Source organism: Oncorhynchus clarkii, chromosome 10 (genome assembly GCF_045791955.1).
Source record: "Oncorhynchus clarkii lewisi isolate Uvic-CL-2024 chromosome 10, UVic_Ocla_1.0, whole genome shotgun sequence".
Taxonomy (NCBI): Eukaryota; Metazoa; Chordata; class Actinopteri; order Salmoniformes; family Salmonidae; genus Oncorhynchus; species Oncorhynchus clarkii.
The window spans coordinates 42,824,454-42,850,184 of record NC_092156.1 but is presented as its reverse complement, the minus strand read 5'-3'; the positions used below and the strand labels follow the sequence as shown (position 1 = coordinate 42,850,184).

Below are 25,731 nucleotides of genomic sequence, written 5' to 3'. Positions count from 1 at the left end.
TTAGAATGATTTTGTTTGAGTTTTACTGACTGCGTCCTCCTAGGATAATTGACTGTCAATATAAACAACTCTATTACATTACAACACGGATGGGCAACTCCAGTCCTCGGGGCCTGAGTGGTGTCACACATTTACCCCGGCTAACGCAACTGTGACACCAATCAACTAATCATGATCTTCAGTTAAAAATGTAATTAGTTTAATCAGCTGTGTTTGCGAGGAATGGGTTAAGTGTGTCAGCACTCCGGCCTCCAAAGACGGGTGTTGCCAATCCCTGCATTAGAAGCATTGTCATTATATTCTACAGTTTCAAGTGTCCGCAATCATGTCAGGATGCAGTAGGGCATTTAGGCTCTGTTGACTTCTGTTCCCTCACAAACCCTAAACTGTGGCACACTCCATATATAAACTCCCAGTAAATTATTGGGTATTTACCAACATTTTGCCATCACTGTGCCTTTGTCAGGCTAATGTCATGAATACTTGAACCAGGTTATGTAGACAGTGCAATTAGTGTAACCAATGACAATAGTGAGGGGTGTGTCATAATGATTAAGTTAATTAGTGAAAATATTCAACAGTTTATGGCATATTAAATATTAGGCTATCATATAGAAACAATTTAATATTGTGCATAATATTAGCATCAACATACATTGTTTTATATTTGATATGTTACATGTAGTCTTTTGGTTCAACCTTAATGCATAATAAGCATCATCAACAGTGGGAACATATTAGGTGTACGCTAATAAGCTGTAGAAAGAATATACATTTGAGACTTGTTCATATGCAAACCCTGAGCAGCAGACTTCTCACCTGCATGCGCATAGCTCTTATCACATCACCGCACCTGCTCTCTCTGTACTTGTTTGCCTGGAAGAAAAACTCAGTGGGCCAAGTTAATGTAATAGTGCAGTGTCCGATAAGGGCCATTTTTGGACATAATTAATTACGTGGACAAATATTATGACCAATTAACCACCAGTATATATTACAATTATAGATGTTAAACTCATGATTTTATACCTGTTCTTCAAGATTTACACAATATTTGCTGCAAACCCGGAATCCCGGGTGCTTACTCAAATGTCGTCCGACTGGATTGGCTGCGCTACGGACTTTGCTGATTAAATTGCATAATAATAATAATATTATTTTGTTTGTCTATAAATGTATTGTTTTTGTGGATAACACACGACTATAAAAAAGTGTACGCTTTTGAGCGCTAAGTGGTAATAGTTTGTTACACTAATGTAGGTAGGACCACAGACTTTACCAGCCTCCTTGCAACAACGGAATATTGTTTCTGTAACAAGTTTTGATAGAAAAGTCGCTGACAAGCTAGCTTTAGCTTGTGAAGTTTGAGCGATAGCTTGTAGTAATTGATCCTGTTTTTTTAGAGAACAAGGCCGTTATAGTACTATAACATGGCAGTGAGTGCAGTTCACCTCGAATCAGATGCTTTTTTGGTTTGCATGAATCATGCATTAAGTACCGAGAAGGAGGAAGTAATGGGACTCTGCATCGGGGAGGTAACGTTTGCAAGCTAGCTATTTAGCTAAATCATTTGATAGCTAGCAATAACTAGCTAGCTACCAGTGGTGTGTCCAGAACATTTGAAATGGGGTGGCCAAAGTGGGGCATAGACCCAGTTTAGGAGGGCAGGGCATCATATTTTAATGCAAGGTGTATTTTTTTCAATGTAATTATGATGGTTCGACATTACAGGTATAAGATGCCCATATACTCGCGCTAACGCAAGTTAGCATTGGCCCGCGAAACTACCTCTTAACTTCCTTCATACTGGACACATACAAATGGTATCCACGCGTTCACCTGACTCTGGGGAAGTGGATAAAGCTTTTTGCGAAAAAGTAGCATTTGGAAAGTTTGATGTGGGATAGAAGGTGCGGTGGAACAAGTATTGTAAGCATTGTTATGTATCTTGCTAGTTGGATCGAATTCTCCGTTAGCTGGCCAGAGAAATGTTGAGTAACATTAGCCAATTTAACTGATCAAATCATTCAATTCATGGTGTGAAAATTAGCTGGCTAATAAAGTCAGACAGCTAATTTAGATGAGATAACGTTAGTAACCTAACCAATTCGCTATAGGATTAACTGGTATGCGACTCCTTGCTGTTCCTCAAATTATAACGTGTTAGTTGCTTACTGGAGCCTGGCAATCTGTGTGAAATGTTAACTAGCTAACGAACTAACTACTATCAGTGAGCTAATGTTTTCCCTCTAACGTATCTGGTACATTTTCAGAATGAGAGAATTGGGTGAAAATTAGGCGTTGCTTGTTAAACAAGTGGAATCAGGGATGAAGTGGAGCTGGAGCTGGGCCTGGTTTAAGCTGGATGCCACTATAGAGTTGAAAGGAACACCACACACTTTCCCTCTCTCACTTTTTAAATATAGTGCTGATAAAAAGGGGTATGGCAGGTGTACTCTCTGCCTGAAAGAGAGCCTTTGTTGGCATGCTCTGCTGGCACATTGTAGAACAGATGTCCACAGGCAAAGTGTATAATGTGCAGTGTAGCCCAAATATATTGCCTTTGTTGTGTTGAACGTGATAGTAACACGTGTGTGAGTGAGGGGGGCTTATTTAATGTTTTACTCAGTGAATGTTATTTTTGCATACATGTAGCCTTGTGCACTTGATCAATGTCTACTATAGTTGTGACTATAATAGAGCAAAAATAGAATGCCTGTTTGTTTAATTCTATTTCTACTTTAAGTTGTTTTTTTTGCCCAGGTGCAATATTTAGATGTGTGTGTGTGGTCACAAACATTCTATCATAAAGGCTGTCTTGGCTAACTGCAATATTAGTGTGTTGTTTTTTCTCAAGACTTGAGTGTCATTTGCTGTAAAGTCTAGGCATCAAATAAATTGCTTTCTTTACATTTTTTTAGCTGTGAGTTAGGTTCACATTAACCACTTTTTATTTTACAGACAGAGACTGATCATGTAGATATTATTTTGTTTAATTAGTTAAACCTGCATTTCCCCCTAGCACAGATTATTTTTTTGCATGTTTCGGGGCAGAAAAAAGTGTCATCTTTTTGGATCCCCACCAGTTTGCATCCCTGTTCATTTTGTCCCCTGACACTATTTGAAATCTACTACTCAAGTCTTGTTACGGTGTTTGCATTCAAAGTCAGGATTGTATATAAGGGTATTCGCATACAGCAGTAAATTCACTTGAAAGTGCCATCCAGAGTGTGAATTATACTGTGAGATTCTGGAGGTTTCTATTTTTTTAAATGGGACATCCTATGTGTGCCTGCATACATGGGCTTTATAGTAAAGATGTAATTTAACTAAAAATTGATGACCTTTTTTAATGTGTCAAAAACATAATGACCTGGTTGTGTTCATATCTGATTGTCATACGAATCACTCTTAAAAAAGTAGGTTACCTGTGCATGTTTTTCTACTCCAAATTAAATCTAGCATTTGAACACTGCACTGTGCACCCGCCATTTGAATGGAAAGGGACATCTATTACAAACACCATACGTGTAATGACGCTAAGCCTACAAAGTGGCGTGTATTCAAGGATGCCAAGTGAAGCCAGGCTTTTTACAACAAGGAAACAAACATATAAAATGATTACACATTCATGTCTCTCTGTGTTTCATAGTTTTCCCTCAATTCACAAGAGGCTGAATCTTATTTCACTAGAGAAAGCATCTGAGCGAGGCAAACGGCGCCCCTCTGTCTTAGTATCTGTAGCCCAGATGCTTTCTCTGTTGAGATTGACGGGTCTTTCTGTCAAAATTGTCAATATGTTCAGAGACGATCAATCAGAACTCAGAATTTCTGGGGGTGGCCAATCAGATTTCAGGGGGGACCCTGGACACGCCTCTGCTATCTACATGCATGCATATTATCTACCTTTAATAAGAATTTGTTCTTAACTGACTTGCCTAGTTAAATAAAGGTAAAATAAATAATGTACCCTTTGTTACATTCATATTCTCAATTGGCCTATACCTCCAACTTGGTATTAGGGGCACCTGATATTGATTCTAGCTGGCTACCCTGTTAATTATTATGCTTTCTAAAGTCACCTGGTTTGTTTACATAGGTGGACACCAACCGCATCGTCCACATTCATTCTGTTATTATTCTCCGACGCTCGGACAAGAGGAAGGATCGCGTGGAAATTTCGCCTGAGCAGCTGTCTTCAGCGGCAACCGAAGCGGAGATATCCTTTGTGCAATGTCTCATTCAATAACTTAAATCTCTGTCTTCTGGTGGTGCCTTGCAGGTCAGTGTGACATACTCCGTGACAGAGATGTCAGTGTGACAGGTAGTGGTATCATAGAATTCCTGAGGCCATTGTCTCATTTTGATCATCAATTTCCTTAGTAAGAGCTACAGGTTGGCTGAAATGACTGGACGGCCGATGCGTGTAGTTGGTTGGTACCACTCTCACCCCCACATCACTGTGTGGCCATCACATGTGGGTAAGAACCAGAGCACCCCTCCACCACATCAATGCCACACTGTTAGTTCTCAATGTCGTGGCAAACTTTTTCAGTCAGAGTGTCTGAAAATCATTCATTTTCTACAACAGATGTGAGGACACAGGCTATGTATCAAATGATGGACCAGGGCTTTGTTGGGCTGATATTCTCCTGCTTCATTGAGGATAAGAACACAAAAGTAAGGATTAATGACAGCTATTTTAAAATATATTATGTCATTTTGATTTACAAAGGGGCTTCGAACAAATTCAATAATTATTTTATCTTAGACCGGTCGAGTTCTCTACACCTGCTTCCAGTCTGTCCAAGCCCAGAAAGGCTCTGAGTAAGTATGCCCCTGTTTGGACACCACTGTTTGCGGTGAAATGAATATCCTATCCAGATGTTAGTTAAACAAAATTAAGTGTTATTAGATGATTTAATAATTTCTCCCTCATGTTGTCTTTTGACACAAATACTGAATTACATCCCTGATCTGTGTTGATAAAGGTACGAGAGAATCGAGATTCCAATTCATGTGATTCCACACGAGGCCATTGGGAAAGTGTGCCTTGAATCAGCAGTGGAGCTTCCCAGAATCCTCTGCCAGGAAGAGCAGGACACCTACAGAAAGATTCACAGGTAGGTTGCCTCAGAAACCCAGGGGAGCATTCAGTTTGGTTCAGAGTTGGCTACGTTGCGTGACTGTTTTTACTGAATGACATGTTTCCCCAAAACAATGCACTGCTCTTCAACAGCCTTTGATGGTGTGTGTTTGCTCTTATTTCGTGGGTGTGTGGCGAGCTGTGGCCTGATCAATATGGGTGTGACCATTTGAAATTGCAAAACTTGTGCAGCACACCATACACAATCGCCCTCTGGGCCACCATAATCACACCGTTATTCAACTGGTCATTCAGTACAGTACCATTTTCCGTTGAATTAACCATTAACAATACCATTCTGTCGTACTGAATGCACCCCAGGGATCTGACGTTTTGTTCGAAACCCTGGGGAAGTGTTCCTCAGGGAGATGGTAAAAAGAGGGAGGGTCGAGATGGAAGCTAGTGACGCATTGGCACTTTTCAAAACAGTGTGATATTTCACGTGGGTGGAGCCCTGAACGAAGGTTGTATTTCTGATCATTTGTCTGACTTGCAACACTAATGTCGCATAGGCTACTAAAACTTTGTCGAACACGGTAGTAAAAAGAGAGACAAAACAAGGAAAAGCCTCTCATGGGGGAAAATGTAATTCTACTCAGTCATTTAAATGGGAGCGTTAACAGCCAGCGCTCCCATTCAAATGCAAAATCCGGTAATAAAGTTCTCCAGACTTACAATAGTCAAGTCAACGAGATGAGATTTGGATGGATGGCCCAGCAAGACTAACTGGTAGGTACCTCTGATTTGGAGTGTGTTGAGCCCCCTCTGCAATTGCCTTTGCCACGCAGAAGATATTTCCCCTTTGTCTACCATAATATGCACAATTGTCTTGCAGCAAAGACTGGTTTCAGAAGAAAATACTATGAACTCAAGGCAGCTCATTGTGTATTGCTCATTGTTAAGAGTCATTTCAGGATTTCATTTCTTTGCAGCTTAACTCAACTGGATCCGATCACGAAGATACACAATGGCTCAGGTTGGTCTCCATGTATTTGTTGATAACTGATATTTAATTGTGTCAGTATGCATATTAATATCCCCAACGATGCATCCATGTCTTGACTGCTTTCTTACTCCACTTGGTGTGTGTGTGTGTGTGTGCGCGTTTCAGTCTTCACTAAGAACCTGTGCAGCCAGATGTCTGCTGTGAGTGGTCCCCTGCTGCAGTGGCTGGAGGATCGTCTGGAGCAGAACAAACAGAACATCATTGAGCTGCAGCTGGAGAAAGAGAGACTAACTCAGGAGTTGGCAACCATGTGAGAGGGAGAGAGTTAAGAAATAGACACGTGGGCCTACCGAGTGGCGCAGCGGTCTAAAGCACTGCATTGCAGTGCTTGAGGCGTCACTACAGACCCGGGTTCAATCCCGGGCTGTGTCGCAGCCGGCCGCGACCGGGAGACCCATGAGGCGGCACACAATTGGCCCAGCGTCGTCCGGGTTAGGGGAGGGTTTGGCTGGCCGGTATGTCCCATTGCGTTCTAGCGACTCCTTGTGGTGGCCTGGGCGCAGTGCACGCTGACTTCAGTTCGCCAGCTGTACTGTGTTTCCTCCGACACATTGGTGCTTCTGGGTTAAGCGAGCAGTGTGTCAAGAAGCAGTGCGGCTTGGCAGAGTCATGTTTCGGAGGACGCTTGGCTCTCGACCTTTGCCTCCATCTAGTCCTTACGGGAGTTGCAGCAATGGGACAAGACTATAACTACCAATTTGGATATCACGAAATTGGGGAGAAAAAGGGGTAATGTTGACATGTTCCTCATAGTGCCATAGACCTAACACGAGAGCAAGTGACTAAGTGAATCTCCTCATTGCTAACTGAATGCCACCACACACACCTTAGGGAGTGTTTTCCGGTCATCCTCAGTGTACTATTAAACACTACTGTATTTACTAGAACATGTCACTATTTCTCTTTATTTTAGTTCCTTGGCTCTGATTATTGGATGTGTTTTTCCATATTGCTGATATATTTGTATTTTGAATGGATGGTGCAATATACTGTGAGCATGAAAGGATGTCCCGTGTGAATTGCCAATTCAAAATGTGACAACATAGTCTATCCAGATATTTGCTTATTATAAAGTAAAAAAAAAAAAAAAAGTTTTTCAATTTCTATGTTGCAATATGTCTTGCTTTATTTGTGCTCCAAGTTAAATCAAAGCCATCTCCTTTGACAGCTATTGGATTTTTTTGTACTTATGAATGTTTTCATAAGGTATTTCATGGAAATGTTCCAAACCATTAACTTTGTCCTCTCCTGCAGAGTTTTGAGTCCTGAGTGAGGCATTTTGTCTGAAAACCTCAAATGTTGATTCTCATAGAAGGGCAGAGGGACAATTTGTAATTAACTATTTCATACGAGATGGGGGAGATGGGATATTGCTTTATATCCGTTTGGAAAATGTGAATGTATGGTGTAACCATCGTAGCTTATTTAGCAGCCATTGCTTAGTCATTGTGTGCCTTGTCATGCTTGTACAGGTTCTGTTGTTTTGAGGGATTAAACAGATTTTTCTCTTTATGACTCACCATCTTAAATATTTGTGTCAGTTGACTGAAGCCATACCAGTTCCAAATCTAAGCAATGCTCAAATTGGGCGAGCAGTTTAAATAATGACTGGCTTCATCTATCATTACACCAAACACAAAAGTAAATGTTGTTTTTAGTACAGGGATAGGTCAGCATGGCACCAACAGCACATTTTGATGTTGATTGGTTAAAATAATAATAAACATTTTCAGGTGGCCTGGTTCTGTGTGTGCACTATAGAAATCATGGAAACAAATAATGTAGACAAGGTTTGAAAATATTATCTTCTGATCATCTCTGTGTGTCTGAGAGTTGCTATAGGAACAGCTTTGCCCATCAGCTGGAGTGGTTCAGTATTCTGGCTGAGTCATGCCGCAGCGCTCACGTCAGGGAGATGGAACGAGCAATTTCCTGAGCCATCTTCATTATGGTCTTATTGAGTGATGCCTCACAATGCTGAAATAGCTTTCCGTGAGGTGAAAAAGTTGCTTTGTGAGAGGAACTATAGAAGGCCCTTTTAGCAGTAATGCCAACCAGAAATCAAGGGCAACTGCAAGGCATCATGTACGTCAGATGATGTACACAGTATTAAGGCGTTTTGATAACATTAAATTTAATGTCTCTAAAGCTCACTTGAAATCTGGCAGTCTGAGTGCTTTGGCTGCCATTCCAATCACAATAATAATTACCCTCATTACATCCTCAATCATCCACAAACCTTATTTGGTATTCCACTAGGTAGAGGCATTGTTCTCCAGAGATACAAGGCTTTTTGCATCTCAAAAATGAAAGACAACAGATGCTGAAATGGCCAGATTACCGGAGTAAATATGTGCTGGATTCTTACTTGGTTTTGTGTAATCACATTTTCATCAACAACCCAACACAGATGCTCTCATCAGTGATTCTCTGTGGATGGTGTTTGCCTACGCAGCATAACATTGCTAATGTGAGATGGCATTGCTTGCATCATTCACTGTGGATCCGAGACTCTCCAATATAGGGGTGGAGGGAAGGGAACCCATGATTCTCGGGAAACGGAGGTTGGGTGACAGGTTGATTACGATAAACTGCTGACCGGGAACTGTGTCTGCACCATTGCTGCCTGCTGTAATTCATGGTGACTTCTGCCTCAGCCCGACCTAGGTTATAGAACTGTAATATATTGCTTCAGAATAGATAAATGGCTAAAATCATCCCCCTGTTAAACCTTTCAGATGATTTTAACATGCTACATTATAAGGGAATTCTGTTTCAGGTGTCATTCGTTACCAATGCCACAAATTAAGCATTTAGAAGAAAAAGTGCATCAGACTAATTTGTAGATTTATCGAAGTACTGCCATTGCAATCTAATCCAGAGGGGAACATCTATTGTCGGTGGACCTATTCCAAGCAATAATTACAATTAAATAGAGACAAGATAAAATATTTAAGCAAATTCTACCCCATCCTTCACTATTCTGCAGTTGAGGCCTCACGTTGAGGACTGAATGTTTTTCTGATAGGATGTTTGGACTGATGACTCCAGTTTTCCAAGTCTTGTTTAGCTTTCCTTTTTCTCTCTCTCACAATCTGCTGTTGCTATGGAATCCTTGTGCGAGACCAGTGGCCATGACATCATCCCGTTTACAGTAGACAGCCTCTTTCCATCCCCCAAGGACTCGAGCAAGGGACAGTGGTGTGATGGACACGCATCAGCTGTAATTCACTCTATGGATGGAAATAGCCACATTGTCGTATCCCATTGTTTGTGCTGGAAAGAACGCTGCTGGTTTTCTCCGTTAGCACTACAAACTAGGACAATTAATCTGTAAATATGCTGCAAATGTTTATATGAAATAGAGGCATTCGAAACAAAACTTCCCTCGATTTTACTGGAGCTGAAACACACATGCAGGTGCAGTAGGTTCCTCATTAAGTCAGACAGTTTTGGAGGTGACACTGGACAGGAGGGAGAAGTAGAGGAGAGCATTAATCGCGTAATTTTAATTTGACACAAAAATGTGTAATTTGCATAAATGTAGTTTGTTTTTAGATTACTAATATGGTCCCTACTATGGAATCGATGTTGATGGAGTTGACGTCATGTCATCATAATTCTCAATCATCGTCAAACAATGGTATGACAAACATGTATTTCCACAAGGGGGCAGTGCAAGCCTACTTTTACACATCAAGGGATACATTTTCAGCACATATCTAACACAACAGTTAAAAACGTTGATTACTTTATCGTACCAGATCCTGTATATTTACCTATATTCACATGCAGGTTGCAATCTGGTTAGTCTTATGGGTAATTGGTCCTATTACTATGAAGCCCCTCTGGTTGTGGAGGATGTGAGGCAAACACACAGAGATATAGAGAAAGTGACGCTCCACCGCAATCACAGCAGTTCTCCTCCCATCATTTCTGTGTTTATTAGTTCTGGAAGAAGTGCACCTTTTATTGAGTGAGAGGAGTGAAAAACTGCAAGCCTCTATAAATCAGAGTGTGTATGGAGGTCAGGGTGGGGAATGGGAGCGGGGGTGTAAGGCCAGCCCTTGATGGGACACAACAGGGCTGAGGCGGACACAGAGTACGGCACACAAGTGCATTTCTAGCTTCAGGGTGAGGTCTTGATGAACAGTCACGTCCCAGATAGTGACAGTGCTTAATGACTATCTCTGAAATAGTCAGGGGCCCATCGGACACTGTCTTCTGCAAACACACACACACTGCTCTTAAAGTGCCTCAGTGAAAACCAGATGCCATTTTACTTGGCCCCTGGGAGAAAAACTGTAAATGTTAATTTTACAGGATGTGCTTTTCTTAATTCCCCAAAGTGTATTTTGTTAATTCCCGGTTGGGAGTTGAACGTCTAGACAATGATGCTATTTTAAGCTTGGAGTCAGGCAGTAAATGCCCCTCCTCTCTCATTTCATACTCTCTCTCTCTCTCTGTTGTTCTCTCTTGTTCTCTCGCTCGCTCTCTCTCTCTCTCTCTCCTCCCCTTATTTATACAGGTCAGTCAACCATTTCCATCCCCCCTGTCCCCAGAGATATCACCTGATATGTGGGTCTATGTTGTCATCTTCCCCTCTAGGCTGTGTTGAAGGACATCCCTCACTAACATCACTCCAGAGGCTTCACACTGGGCTCCCTGTTCTTGTCCCAAAGACTAAAATACACTTACTAAAAATGGCTGAATATAACAAGAGAAAAAATATGATTCCCCCTCAGATTAATTCCAGATATTGCATACATAGATAATATGTTACTGTTAACCCATATTCTTTTTGCAATTTTTGGGATAACGTTTTGGATCCTGATATTTTTGGAGCCTGTGTTCATTTACCATTTCCAGCTCATGGCCTGAAGAGTGTTTAAATCACCACCTCTCCCACTAAGAGGACCTTCATCTTTCAAAGCCCTTGCTGTCTTTTGGTTCCCAACCTATAAACTCTAAAAGTATTTACGTCTTTGATTTAGTCTGAGATGTATTAATCCATTAGAGAAATGGTTTCCCGTTCGGCGTTAAGTCCTGATGCAGTTTTTTGCTCACCGTGGGCAGTCAGTAGCAGTGGCTTCCCCTGTTTTATTGACTTATTTCAATTGAATAAACATTCTGTGATGTCGTAAATCACAGCACACATGAACAAAAAAAGAAAAGAAAGATGAATGTGGCAGTTACAGGTGAGGCAGGAGTTGAAGTGAATACTAAAATGTGATTGCATTTCCCAGGCCTGAACCATGGCGACATGTTATTCACTCCCAGAGATCTAACCCTATAGCATTTACTGTCTATGTTGCGTTTCCTGGCTGTGAGTTAAAAAATAATATTTTTTTAAAATGCTTTGAATGGACATATTCTGAGCCTATCTGCTCATTTCCTCTATGCTAGTTTTATTAGCCATCATTCATAGCCTTGACGATGGAGAGGTACATTGACCACATGACTGCAGAGTGCCAGTAAACCATTTGATGACTTCCATTTTCTAGAAGTATATAAAATGAGATATGAGAGGGTAGATGAACAGGTGCACACTTCAGATACACCAGCAGCAGCTCCCCTAATGGGACACAACAGTGAGAGGATGAGTGAGCTGTGACACTTCCCCCTGTCTGTGTTCAGGAGCATGACTCTCTGGTCCCATCCCTAAAACTCTGGCCCACACTCCTCCAGACAACCGTCTCAGCTTGACAAACCTCCCCAGTTTAGTGAGTTGTGTTTGGATAAAAAAAAAATGCAGGAAACATGACTATGTGGTTCAGTCAGATGAGTCAAGATGTGGCTGCTTGGTTCACTTGTCATCGTCTGGAGGGAAGATAACACTGGTGCCCAGTCAGCCTCTTGTTCCTTCAGTTGGGCTGCAGAAAGTAGCCTTTTGTTGCAGTGAGTTGAGCTAAGCTGAAATGAATGCAGTCCACCTACCCTTTTGAACAATTAGCATTTTCCATGTCCTGTTAAACATTAGTCAAGTGCAACAAATGTGCCACTGTTTGGAGTGATTTCACATAAGTGGCTCCATGTATGAAGGGAAGGCCTTTTTGTCACACTGTCACTGGAGAGCACCAAGCATAGAGGGAGTTACGGTCGGTTTACCCTGCTGAAAAGGATCCAAATGTGCCTCCCAGGTACCATGGTGCATCAACATTTGAAACCATGGTTGGTTGGAGTGTGTGTGCAGAGGAGTCATGTCCATAGGGGGCACAAGGGCACGTGCCCCCTCAGATAAAAAAAAAAGAAAAAAAAAGAAGTCATACATTTTATTTTTAAATATATATAGTTATTCAGCATTCAGATGTGAAATGATTTACTAGACGCAATTTTTAAGCCAACGTTTTATCATAATTATTTATAAATAGATCTGCCAGTTTTATTTTGCGGAGGGGGTACACTGACTGGACCAGACCATTCTCCTTCCAAGATGCACCAAGGAAGAAAAGATATGCTAGGCAGGATGCTAGATACTCTAGTGCGTGCAAACAGTATAGTCAGTAGCGAAGGACAGAGTGTCGACTGTCAAGTGCCACACAGTGTTTTTATTTGATTTTAGCTGGCGGTGATGAGTAGGAATCATGTTTGGAAATTCATTTGATCAAGCTATATAACCTATTGATTCCTTCTTGATTAATAAAAAATACAAATATCTCCGTAAAACTAGCCACCTAGCAATTTTATTAAGTTGGCTTTAGCTAGCCAGCTAGATAGTGTAGGTTCCCAATCCCCCAACCTCATAACTAGCTACCAAGCCTTTTCAGGCTATCAATCAAGTTAGAGTAGCTTGTCTAACTATCTTAGCTGGTATGCCTGCTGGCAAGCTTGGTAGACTTTAGAAAATACTAAAATTGCTTTGACCGCTCACACCAGTAGAAATCCTTTTTTGAGCTGAAAGACGATGGCCAGAGCTTACCCGTGATGTTGCGCAACGATGTTTGTCAATAAGTAATTGTTTTACTCAAAGTAGGATATATTTGGGCTTGAGGTGCCAAATCCGAATGTGTGACTTCGGATGTTTCTGAGTCTTACGGGTCTTTTCCAATGAGATGACATAGTTTCAGGGCTGGGTTTTTTTCAATGTTACCACCCACCAGCATGGCAATGTTTATTAAATCAGAAGCACCTGCTACAAAGTTATTCCTATTCTCGCCTATTCTCAAGTCTTCTGAGAGCCTAACAGCTTTTCTCTGTAGCCTACACTTGGGTTTCAACTAGATAAAACAGCCACAATGTCAAAATTGGCTATATCGTACAAATTCATGAAAACAAACATGAGCTTTTTGGTCTTAATTTAAGGTTAGGGTTTATGAGTGTGGGTTTATGGCTGTGTTAACTAGTGACAAACCTACACTTGGTCAAATGGAGCAAATTCAAATAGGGGGTTCAAGCCTTTGTTTTTGCACCTCTCATTTTTTACCAGCAAATGATCGTAGTCCATCCAATAATGCTCCAAACCGTTCACTAGTTAGGCTATCCATATTACCAAACCGTTCACTAGTTAGGCTATCCATATTACCAAACCGTTCACTAGTTAGGCTATCCATATTACCAAACCATTCACTAGTTAGGCTATCCATATTACCAAACCGTTCACTAGTTAGGCTATCCATATTACCAAACCGTTCACTAGTTAGGCTATCCATATTACCAAACCGTTCACTAGTTAGGCTATCCATAGGCTCCCTAGAAAGTCAGAAACCTAGGAAAAAACCTAGAGAGGAACAAGGCCCTGAGGCGTTCTTCAAGATATTAAAATGTTCATAGAAATAATCACAGTGGACATAGAGGGTGCAACAGGTCAGCACCTCAGGAGTAAATGTCAGTTGGCTTTTCATAGCCCAGCATTCAAAGGTCGAGACAGCAGGCACGGGAGAGGGTAGAAACAGCAGGTCTGGGACAAGGTAACATGACCGGTGAACAGGTCAGGGTTCCATAGCCGCAGGCAGAACAGCAGAAACCCCCGGACAGGGCCAACCAAGGAGAATATAACCTCACCTACTTTGCCAAAGCACAGCCCCCACACCACCAAAGGGATATCAACAGACCCCTAACTTACTACCCTGAGACAAGGCTGAGTATAGCCCACAAAGATCTCCCCCACCACACAAGCCAGAGGATAGGAAGGATGGCAGAGTGCAAGCAAGCCAGTGACTCAGCTCCCGTAATAGGGTCAGAGGCGGAGAATCACAGTGGAGAGAGGGGAGCCGGCCAGGCAGAGACAGCAAGGATGTGGGCCAGCATCCCTGTGGAACACTTTATACACCTTGTAGTCAATGCCCCGATAAACTTAGGCTGTTCTGAGGGCAAAAGGAGGTGCATCTCAATATTAGGAAGGTGTTCCTAATGTTTTGAACAGGGTGTGTATAGCTGCACAATTTAAATAATGCATTGATATATAGCTTGCTAGCTTGCTGAAATGATAACAGAGAGATCAAAGAATAGCTATTTGATAATGTCAGTGTGCATGTCCAAATATTAATGATGTCTGGAATCCGACACGGTTTCACTGGAATTAACGGCAAGAGTCAGACAAACGTCAACCCTCAACATGTCAACAACTTGTATATGCAGGGTTTAGCTGAGACTCATCTCTTGACAGGTAGGCTGGCAGTCTTTGTCTGAAATAATCATTTTTGTAGGGCATACCCCGAAGTGTCTCTTTACTCTGTATGCAAGAATTTTCTCTGTGTTTTCTTAGGAACTCAGCACTCTCTGTGTTGTCTTAGGAACTCAGCACTCTCTGTGTTGTTTTAGGAACTCAGCACTCTCTGTGTTGTCTTAGGAACTCAGCACTCTCTGTGTTGTCTTAGGAACTCAGCATTCTCTGTGTTGTCTTAGGAATGCCTCGTTATTTTACCAACCCCCATTGTCACCCCTCTGGGTAGCAGAGGATCTGTTGTCTAAAGGTTTTGTAGGTCTGATGTCTGATTGGAAGTTAACTTTACAGTAATGCTATTCGTCAACAACTCAGATTTGGAGTCCAAACAACTCAGATATGATAAAAGGGTCTTATCTTCATTGTCTCGTTCTCGTTCTTTTTGTTCCTGGTCTGCGGTGGTGAGATTCCTACACCCTTTCTTTCTCTCTCCCTCTCCCATGAGCTATGGGCCATGGCTCAAGCCCCAGTTTCTTTGTCTCTCTCTCTCTGATCATGCTTAAAATAATGCCTTGTAAATGCATGGTAATGCTTTGTAACTTAGGCTTCATGACTTGTATGTGAATCCATTCATTTGACAAAGTCATTAAATACATTTTTATTTAGAATGAATTCTGAGGCATTACAAGTCCAGCAACTCAACTATAGTCTTGCATATTGCAATTTATCTTTATGGAGTCAGATAATTAATGTAATGGGCTAATTGCTTAATCTTATTTCGAGGTGCATGTGAAGACAGGAATTATTCGAAATAAGTGTGGCAACTTCCTCTGAGGTGGGCCTTTAATTATTGGGTTATGGCATACTATATACCTTTGTGGCAGTTGTAGTCAAGGCATAACACTTCTTAAAGAATCAATATCATTCAATAAAATGACAATTGAACAGGTGAAGAGTTATGCTTAGATAACCTATGCAGAACAATATACATATATATTTTTTTACATACAATTAGGCGTAATGATTATGGCTCTAGATTGCAGGACAAAGTGTGTTAAAAGAATGCTAAATTCCATGAATTCCAGAACTCCCTCCTCATGATCCTCATGTACTTAATGCCTACTCTAAAGAAATGGATGCATGACGCTCCTGTGTGTGTTTGTCTGTGTGTCTGTCTCAAGTATAGAGAGGGAGATCTATTTCTTCTCTGGTGGCAGTAAACATTTTAATAGCAGCTCAATCTACATGTTGACCTCTTTTGCTCTCTCTATGGTGGCTGCCAATCTGTGAGGAAAGCGTCAACGGTATGCTCTGAGTCTACAAGAACTCTCCGAAACACTTTTGCTGAATCATCAAGTGGGAAAATCTTAACTTTAGTAACTCTCTCCCCGCGTGTGTTTAAGATGTCCTGTCACAGCCCAGTCAACCCACTTCATCATGATGAAGGAGAAATGACATTATAACTGCAGATGCCATTACTGTGATTGTGACTAAACAACACCATGCAAACATTTTGTCAACAAATGAAGCAGAAGTGCCTTTCAGCCCTCTTACACAGATCAAATTGTCCCGAATAACAGAGAGAGGTAGAAGAGCCTTTTGTGAACTCTGCAAGGCAACCACTGAGCCCCAAGCGTGCCACTGTAACTGCACTTCCTGTGTCACGAAGACGGGGTGTCGCTTTGAATTAGGTCCCCATCACCCCACACAAAAAAACAAATGGCCCGGAAGTGGGTTAGAACATATAGGCAGGCCACTGTAACAAGAGGTCTTTACTTTAAATCAAAGTCATTTCTTGATGTGAGACCAGTATGACTGTGTGCGTGATAAGACAAGTTGATTTATATTTCCATCTGTGAGAGGGATGGGACGTGTGCCTTCCCATGGGCGGATGGGTAGTGTACTGTCTCTTGGATGCCCTGGAATTGGAGAGGCTTTTTGACTTGAACTGATATGATGTAAAGAGATTTCTAACCCTGAAGATGGACAGGACATATGACATCACCAGCCAGTAGCCACAGACTCCATTTCTCCTCTGGGAAGAACAACTCAAAGCTTATCGTTGGCATGGTTATCTACAGCGAATATTGAATATGTAATTTGATCGGCAACGCAATGTGAAATGCACTCCACATAATGGCACTGTGCAATATCGATTCTTTCAATTATCGCTCCTTCTATTTCTGTCCTGTGCCACTATACTCATCGTGTAGCAGCTAAACTAGATCTGGTGGCAATCCTAGATCTGGTGGCAATCCCCTATTAGTCTACTACAGGCCGCAAGGGAAGCACATCATGCATGGTCAATCCATTGAGTGATGTGAGCTGGAACAGGAAATGAGAGGCCGTCACAGACTCCTCTTCATCTGGAGAGACAGGATATGAGATACTTGACCTCTGACCCATATCACTGTAGATCACAATCTCTGCTCCTTAGAATCTTTTGTTCCTAATTGTTCCTTGCATGACCAATGTGTTTGCTTGCAATGGACAAGTTAAGCGACATCACTGTTCTACTGAGAGATCTCGGATTTGTGAGTTTCAGAATGAACTGCGCAGTGCTACAGTGCCATCGGTATGAGTCGACAGGGCACTCGCTCCCGACCTCACTTACATGCCTCAGTCAGCCTTGTGTTTGTATTGACAGCCAGGTAGTGTTTGGCCTTGTTCGATATGGTGGTCGCTTCACCGAGCCGCAGCTAAAGAGATCATACCAAAGATGTAGGAGAAACAGTCCCCCCCCCCCCCCCCCCCCCCCCCTCCCCTCCCACACTCTGGCAGGATCTTTGTCTGCCTCTGTTGGGTCAATACCAAACACAATCAATTGAGGTTCCAGGGTCGGAAGAGCACTGTGGCGATGCCATTTCTCTGTTTGGGCCATGAAAGAGTGTGGGTCAAAAATACCATGGTACATGCTATGGTATGCAAAGTTGGATGTAATTGTCTAGGATGTAATGCTTTAGTTCACCTAAAACATGTCATTGTGGAATCTATCCAAATGAAGACACCTACTGGTTGCAGTCTAATAACAAAGAGAATGCTGAATCACCAATGATGCCTGCATGTAAAATAAGGAATTAGAGCTGCTTATCATGTTCTATTTCCTGTTGTCCAAAAGCCTCTCCTTGAAGACAAAAGAGAAGAAAAGGCGACTCGTGGAAATAAAAAACGGAACGGGAGAGATTTAAGGAGCGTCTGGCAGGCTATTCTCAGGTTCAGTGGTTCATTTGATGGGGGGGGGGGGGGGGGGGGGGGGGGCTTTACCAAGCAAATAAATAAAATATGTTTTGCTGTATCAGGCACTTTCAACAAATGAAAGTCAATACAGCGGAACGGCCTGTTCCTGGTTCCCTCTGTCTGCTCCTCAGGAGGCAGCAGTGATGAGACAGAGAGAGACCTGGGCTCTATGAGCTGCTGCAGCATGATGCTCCACTTCCACACTCCATCGTTCCCAGCCTCTCCCCTCTCTGCCACCCGCCACGTATCATTAGAACTATTAATAACACCTGTCCAATAAGACAAACCACTGAACCACCCTGACCTAAACATGTCAAAATCCATGCACTCTTTCTATGATACACCATACCTCCACCCCCTCTTAAATGTTTGATGTTGAGGTTTTACTTGTGAAACATTTCCCTCCATACCAGTAGGAAATGTGTTTTACAGAGCAATAAGAAGTAACATATTATACAAGGCTTCCAACTGGAAATCCCAATTGCAACAGTTCTACCAGAAAAGAGAGGAAGATAACAGGAATAGAACAAGTATGGTGGGATTTTCCCCCTGCAATCCTTACGCATCTCCTCAAACGGGCTTTTTGCCCACAATCACATTAAAGTACACACTGTTCATCTTTGTGTCTCATATCTTTTCTGACGGCTGTTCCGGACCCACTCTGCAATCAGAGGGAGAAGTTAGAGGCAGTCGCTGGGAAACCAGATTGTACCTTTTCTCCCTCACTGCTCCCTGGAGTCTCTCTGCTATCTGTGGAACCATTTCTGTACTTTCTCCACACGTTCCCCCCACCTCTCTGCTATCTGTGGAACCATTTCTGTACTTTCTCCACATTTCCCCTCACCTCTCTGCTATCTGTGGAACCATTCCTGTACTTTCTCCACACGTTCCCCCCACCTCTCTGCTATCTGTGGAACCATTTCTGTACTTTCTCCACACGTCCCCCCCCACCTCTCTGCTATCTGTGGAACCATTTCTGTACTTTCTCCATAATTTCCCCCCACCTCTCTGCTATCTGTGGAACCATTTCTGTATTTTCTCCACACGTCCCCCCCACCTCTCTGCTATCTGTGGAACCATTTCTGTACTTTCTCCACACGTTCCCCCCACCTCTCTGCTATCTGTGGAACCATTTCTGTACTTTCTCCACACGTTCCCCCCACCTCTCTGCTATCTGTGGAACCATTTCTGTACTTGCTCCACACACGTTCCCCCCACCTCTCTGCTATCTGTGGAACCATTTCTGTACTTTCTCCACATTTCCCCCCACCTCTCTGCTATCTGTGGAACCATTCCTGTACTTTCTCCACACGTTCCCCCCACCTCTCTGCTATCTGTGGAACCATTTCTGTACTTTCTCCACATTTCCCCCCAACTCTCTGCTATATGTGGAACCATTTCTGTACTTTCTCCACATTTCCCCTCACCTCTCTGCTATCTGTGGAACCATTTCTGTACTTTCTCCACATTTCCCCTCACCTCTCTGCTATCTGTGGAACCATTTATGTACTTTCTCCACATTTCCCCTCACCTCTCTGCTATCTGTGGAACCATTTCTGTACTTTCTCCACATTTCCCCCCCATCCCTCTGCTCTGTGTCCTGCTCTTTAGTTTGCTAGCTGTTATTTAAGTTCTCCAGTTTATGTGGAATCCCCCACATGCATGAGCAGCCACATGCACACCTACAGTATGTTATTTCTCACATGAAAACATGCACACCTTCACATTTTCTCTGATTCCAAACGTTGTTCTGCTAACAAGACACTATTATGCATGAAATTATAGCAGTTACTCATTTGTTGCCATTCATGGACAGTAGTGGTATAACATAATTATACAAATATTTAAGGTGGAAAAATGTCAGTGTACATATGGATTACAGAGGACCTTTGCATACCAAGTAAGGATTTTGACAATGGAATAGTGAATGTCCTTTTAAACCATTTCAATGCATTCTCTTCTGTTGTGTTCCATTGGTGTTATCTGTGAGGGACAGTCACTTGGTGGGAGACTGGGCCACGAGTCTTTATTTGTCTACTCATGACGAGAGCTACGGCCATTGTAGAGATTAAAATCATGTGAGCGGGAAGCATCAATCTAAGAGGAGGGCCTGCGCGAAGGCTAGCCCCCTTACACCTCCATAGGTACCCTGTGCACGACGTGGCTCAGATACACTCCATTGAGCTCCTCATCTTCTTGATTTAAAGGTTTCTCAAGTGAGGAAGACAGAATGGGAGGGGAGGAATGGGAGGGGGAGCGAGGCAAAAAGGAGTTGGTGAACTGGTGAATTTTTTTCTATCCTCTATTCTCTCAAATCAAATCAAATGTTATTGGTCACATACATGTGGTTAGCAGATGTTAATGCGAGGGTAGCGAAATGCTTGTGCTTCTAGTTCTGACCGTGCAGTAATATCTAACAAGTAATCTAACAATTTCCCAACAACTAACCAATACACACAAATCTAAAGGGGTGAATGAGAATATGTACATATAAATATAGTCTGATGGCCTTGAGATAAAATATGTTTTTTGGTCTCTCGGTCCCAGCTTTGATGCACCTGTACGGACCTTGCCTTCTGGATGGTAACGGTGTGAACAGGCAGTGGCTCGGGTGGTTGTTGTCCTTGATGATCTTTTTGGCCTTCCTGTGACATCGGGTACTGTAGGTGTCATGGAGGGCAGGTAGTTTGCCCCCGTTGATGTGTTGTGCAGACCGCACCACCCCCTGGAGAGCCCTGTGGTTGAGGGCGGGTCAGTTGCCGTACCAGGCTGTGATACAGGAGGCTCTCGATTGTGCATCTGTAAAAGTTTGTCAGGGTTTTATGTGACAAGACACATTTCTTCAGCCTCCTGAGGTTGAAGAGGCGCTGTTGCGCCTTCTTCACCACACCGTCTGTGTGGGTGGATAATTTCAGTTTGTCTGTGATGTGTACGCCGAGGAACTTAAAACTTTCCACCTTCTCCACTGCTGTCCCTTCGGTGTGGATAGGGGGGTGCTTCCTCTGCTGTTTCCTGAAGTCCACAATCATCTCTTTTGTTTTGTTGACGTTGAGTGAGAGGTTGTTTTCCTGACACCACACTCTGAGTGCCCTCACCTCCTCCCTGTAGGCTGTCTCGTCATTGTTGGTAATCCATGCCGTCTGGCCAGCAGCCCAGACGGCATGGTCTCTTGATCTCTTGTCAATGAGGCTTGAAAGTATGTAAGGAGGAATAACGTGGCTCTGTCATGCTGAAGTGCATTCCTGGTTTACCAATGGCGGAGAGAAGTTTTACAGACGGGTGGATCTTTCCATCCCCAGAAGCTACTGGCGACCAGATGAGAATGGCTTTCCATTCTGCTGTATTGAACTGGTAATGAGGACAGACCAGCTTTCCACATGGAGCTCCCACCTCCTGCTGACACATTTTCAGACAGTGTCTGGTACTCTGAGCTTATTGCCGTGACTCACAACATGTGATTCATTATGCTTATTTCAGGAAGTTATATTCCTCAAAACAGAAAATAGGCTCAGTAGCTGAGAGTTGCTGAGCTCATGGTTTAGAGAGCGTGAGTGATTGGTGATGTGTGAATTGATTTGGTATTTGAGAGAGGCATGTGGAGCTTTTAGCGCTGTGCAGTGTGGGACTGGGAGTCCTTGTGAGAGTGACCCCAGGAGGGATGCCACATTAGCAGTGCGACCCCCAAGGCGCTACCTCGCCAAGAGGTTGCGACCTCTCGGCTATGTACTTGTGCTGCAGCTTGTTCAGCAGGATAGAGGGCCTTGACTCTTGTTGATGCCATGACGAACCTGCTACCCCCGGGGGTGCCACAGATGTTACAGGCTTGCAGGTCAAGGCTCCCCTGGAAAGGAGCTATTGTAGGGAACTAAGTGAAACACAATCATACAGCACCTGCAATGCATTATTTAAGCGTGATGTGTGGTATGCAGTGGTGTATAGCTGATGGTACTGCATGTACGACAGCAGGTATTCATTGACAAACGGTGCAGTGATTATGGTTGCCAACAGAGAATGTCAGGATGTGAGAGTAATTGCATATTGGTTGATAAACAACATATCTTTAAGGTCAGTGGATCCCATCCAGTCATTCTGATCACATTAGAAGCTCCACTTCACGGTGACTGGGCATTTGAGGCAGAGCTAGTTGTGTGACCCAACTGACAACAGCTCATTTTCTTCAGTTTTGATGAAAAAGTATTGCTCTTTTTGTTGGCCATAGCTCATACCATGGTTATTATTTCCATGTGGTATTTTAAAGAAGAAACAACACTTATTTTTCAAGGAACAACACTTGCTTGTTTTTTTGTGTGCTGAGTGGTGTAAAACACATGGACATTATTTTCGAGTGGGAATTTGAAAATAAGGGCAGGTATGTGCAGAGCAGAATGGTATCATCTGTCAGTATTCTGTTATCAGTGCTCACTACTATTATATCTCACCAGAAGATGTTGCTGTTGCTCTCGGTCCAAACATACAACCAACCTGCTCCTCTTTTTCTTGTGTCGCTTAGTCATGTAAATAGGAGTGAAGAACATGACAATCTGGCAGGACCAGAGCATCCAGACATTCCCCTCTTCTTCTTCTGGTCTATCCATTGATCTTTTGTTTTCTGCGGTTCATTGGTCTGTGGTTGTTTTGATGCTCTGTGTCAGAGGAGTGCTCAGAGAAATGAATGGCATCCTCACAGGGTTACCAGTCAACTGTCTGTTTTTCGTCAGTGTTAATTTAGTTAAAAAAAATAGTGATGAAAATATGAATTTGTCACCTATTTTTCTGTGGAAATTGACGAGACTATAATTGAGTATATAGACCCCTCCAAAAAATATTACTAACCGAAAAAGATTTTTCATTTCAGTTGACTTAAACGAGAATAAAATGAGAAAAGACTAAATGATCTCTGTGACTAAAATCTGACTACTAAGTGGACTGAACAACAGTGTTTGAGAGATTGAGAGGTTTTTAGAATTAGCATTGCAGATGCACAGTGCAGTTCAGTTCAGTTCAGCAGTGGGAAGGACACGCCACACCTGGCACACACAGCCTACATCAGCTGGTGAGCTGCGGGGGAGCAAGCGATGAGTGTGGGCAGACAGGCAGACATGCTCTGCTCCGGCTCCGGCTCCAATTATACACTTCACACAGGCGACTCTCTTACTTAGCTACCCTTTGCCTGGTTAAGAAACACAAGCTGTTTTACGAAATTAAAAACAATAGCAGCATTGAGTTTAATAGTAAAATGAATGTAGCAGGCGTAAAAATAAACTCCTGAAACTAGATCCCCTACATACTGGTCTTCATGAGAAGAAAAAAAAAACTGTCGGGGGAGGTTCTCTTCTGCAGTGTTCCAACCAATCCAGTAAATGTGGAGGAGGAGTTAATATAGAGTGTCACCTTGTTAATGTCCAAAAACGGGAGTCACATCATATTCTCTCTTTCCATTTCTCCTGAAAACCGGAACATCCGGTTGTTGGGGAGTCGGCAGAGACCAATAGTAAAACAACAGTCTTATGTTTTTGGCTCCCTTGAGGATAGGAATGTAAACTGTCTTTGAATTTGTAGTGTTACTCAACCCTCCCTCTTTTCCCACTGCATTTCATTTCCCCACTGCATTTTTTAACATTGCCAAAGCAAGTGAAGTAGATGATACAGTTTTTCTCAATTGCTAAAACACTAAAACCCATTGGCTGAACAAAGTTCTCAGTAGCCTGGACTAATTTAGCTTATTATGCTGTCTGTTGTCAATACCTTAAACCATTTCACATGGTAAAACACAATTTGCAGATCTCACTTTTCAGCAAAACTCTAAACACATTCTCATTCTCAAAACACATTCTGCAGTCTAATGCACATGTCATCCGTACTGGTAAACACAAGTGGCAACAATCAAATACAAATAGAGAACATATGTCATTGATTGAACACAACCACTCAAAATTGATTGAACCTGTTTCAAATGATGCGACACAACCAATATAAGCCAGTTCAGAGAGCAAACAGGTTGTTGAAGGTGGGAAGGAGAAAGTCTGAGAAGGGATACTGTAGTACAGTGCATTGTAGGCTGTATACTGTACAATGGATGAATTGTATGGCCCTGAACATTGTGCTTTCCATTTATTAACAGTATTGACTGCTCAATAGATTTTGACTGGTTGCAGGTTCATATCAACAAAGAACAAGAATTACAGTATCACAGAGACAAATGACAAGTTTGTGAGATTCAGGGTACAGTACTGTAAAAATAGGGGTACAAGAAATAGGGGTACAAGGAGGAGGAAGAACAGAAAACAAAATTGCAAAGAGCAAAGCAGAGTAGTAATTTCTGATAAATTTTGAGCTACTATGATAAAACATGTTTTCGTTCATCAAAAGACAATGACGGAAAAATATGAATCTTTTTTTAGATTAAAAATTTACGTCTCCCTGAGAATTGTATGTTTTGAACAATGTGTTTTCTATTTTTCGGTGTATTGTTTACTGACTGCTTGAGAGTGTATATAATTTTTATCACTTTGTTTATGATTTGAGAGCCGTGTTTGATTTTGAACACATGTAAAACTGTTTTGAGGTGAATGTTTAATTTTGCGAGAGGAGTCAGAGGTTATGTAAATAGTGCTTGAAGATTAGGTTTTGTGTTGAATGTTTTCAGGAAATGGAGCAAGGTTTCAGAAATTGTTACACTCACAAAAGATCCAAAAGAATAAAGACATTTGAAATGTCATATTATGTGCAAATAGTTAAAGTGCAAAAGGCAAACTAAATAAGCATAAATATGGGTTGTATTTACAATGGAGTTTGTTCTTCACTGGTTGCCCTTATTTTATTTAACCAGATCCTAATTGGTATTGCGAATTTTATGTTCCTTTTGATGGCATAGTCGGACCTTCTTGCCTTGTCTCTCATGTTGTACACAGCTTTGTGGAAGTTACCTGTGACGCTGATGTTTAGGCCGAGTGTCACAAGTCCGACCGAGGGTGTTTCCCTTTCCCGGGCGGGTGGCGCTCGGCGGTCGTCGTCACCGGCCTATTAGCTGCCACTGATTGTTTTTCCTCCCCCTCCTTGTATGTTGAGTGGTAGCACCTGTGGATGTTTAATTAGTTTGTCTTTATTAGACAGCCGGCCCGCCTGGTTGTTGTGCGGGATTATTTTCTATGTAACCTTCGGCTCTGTGGTATAGGCACGTGTTAGTGCCCGGTCGGGATTGTTTCCCATTGTACATTTTGATTCCCTGTGTTTTGGGAACGTAACTTTTTGTGAGCACCCTGTGGTGCGTTGGTGCGATTAAAAGACGCGCAGCATTGAACTCTCTGTCTCCTGCATTTGACTCCACACCCACGACACCCGGAGCATTACAGAATCCCGCACCTATCAAATTGAATGGAGTCAGCAGGAGCAGCAGCCAACCCTCTCCCATCGATGGAGGAACGGGTTCTCCACCACACCACCGTCCTTCATCGGATCGGATCCGCGATGGATCAAGTGATGGAGAGAATGGACAGATGGGAGAGGAGTGGGCTCCTCTCTCCACCTTCGGCACCCACGGTTCCGGACTCCCCATCTCCCGACTCCAGCACCCTCCGTCTGACGCTACCGAGGGCTTATGATGGAGCGGCGGCGGGTTGCCAGGGGTTTCTGCTCCAGCTGGAGCTATACCTGGCCACCATCAGACCCACTCCCTCAGGAGCAGAGAGGGTGAGTGTCCTCATCTCCTGCCTCACGGGTCGTGCCCTGGAATGGGCGAAC

The 25,731-nt window shown here is 42.7% G+C and overlaps 1 protein-coding gene across 1 annotated transcript; it reads left to right on the top strand.

Annotated features, from left to right (window-relative positions):
- The first annotated feature begins 1,214 nt into the window (after positions 1–1,214).
- LOC139418504 (lys-63-specific deubiquitinase BRCC36-like) lies at positions 1,215–7,667 on the top strand. Its single transcript, XM_071168028.1, has 8 exons — positions 1,215–1,535; positions 4,100–4,220; positions 4,395–4,481; positions 4,592–4,680; positions 4,772–4,827; positions 4,992–5,123; positions 6,079–6,122; positions 6,258–7,667. The coding sequence occupies exons 1-8, from the start codon at positions 1,431–1,433 to the stop codon at positions 6,404–6,406; spliced, it is 783 nt and encodes a 260-aa protein (XP_071024129.1). The 5' UTR covers positions 1,215–1,430; the 3' UTR covers positions 6,407–7,667.
- Positions 7,668–25,731: the final 18,064 nt, after the last annotated feature.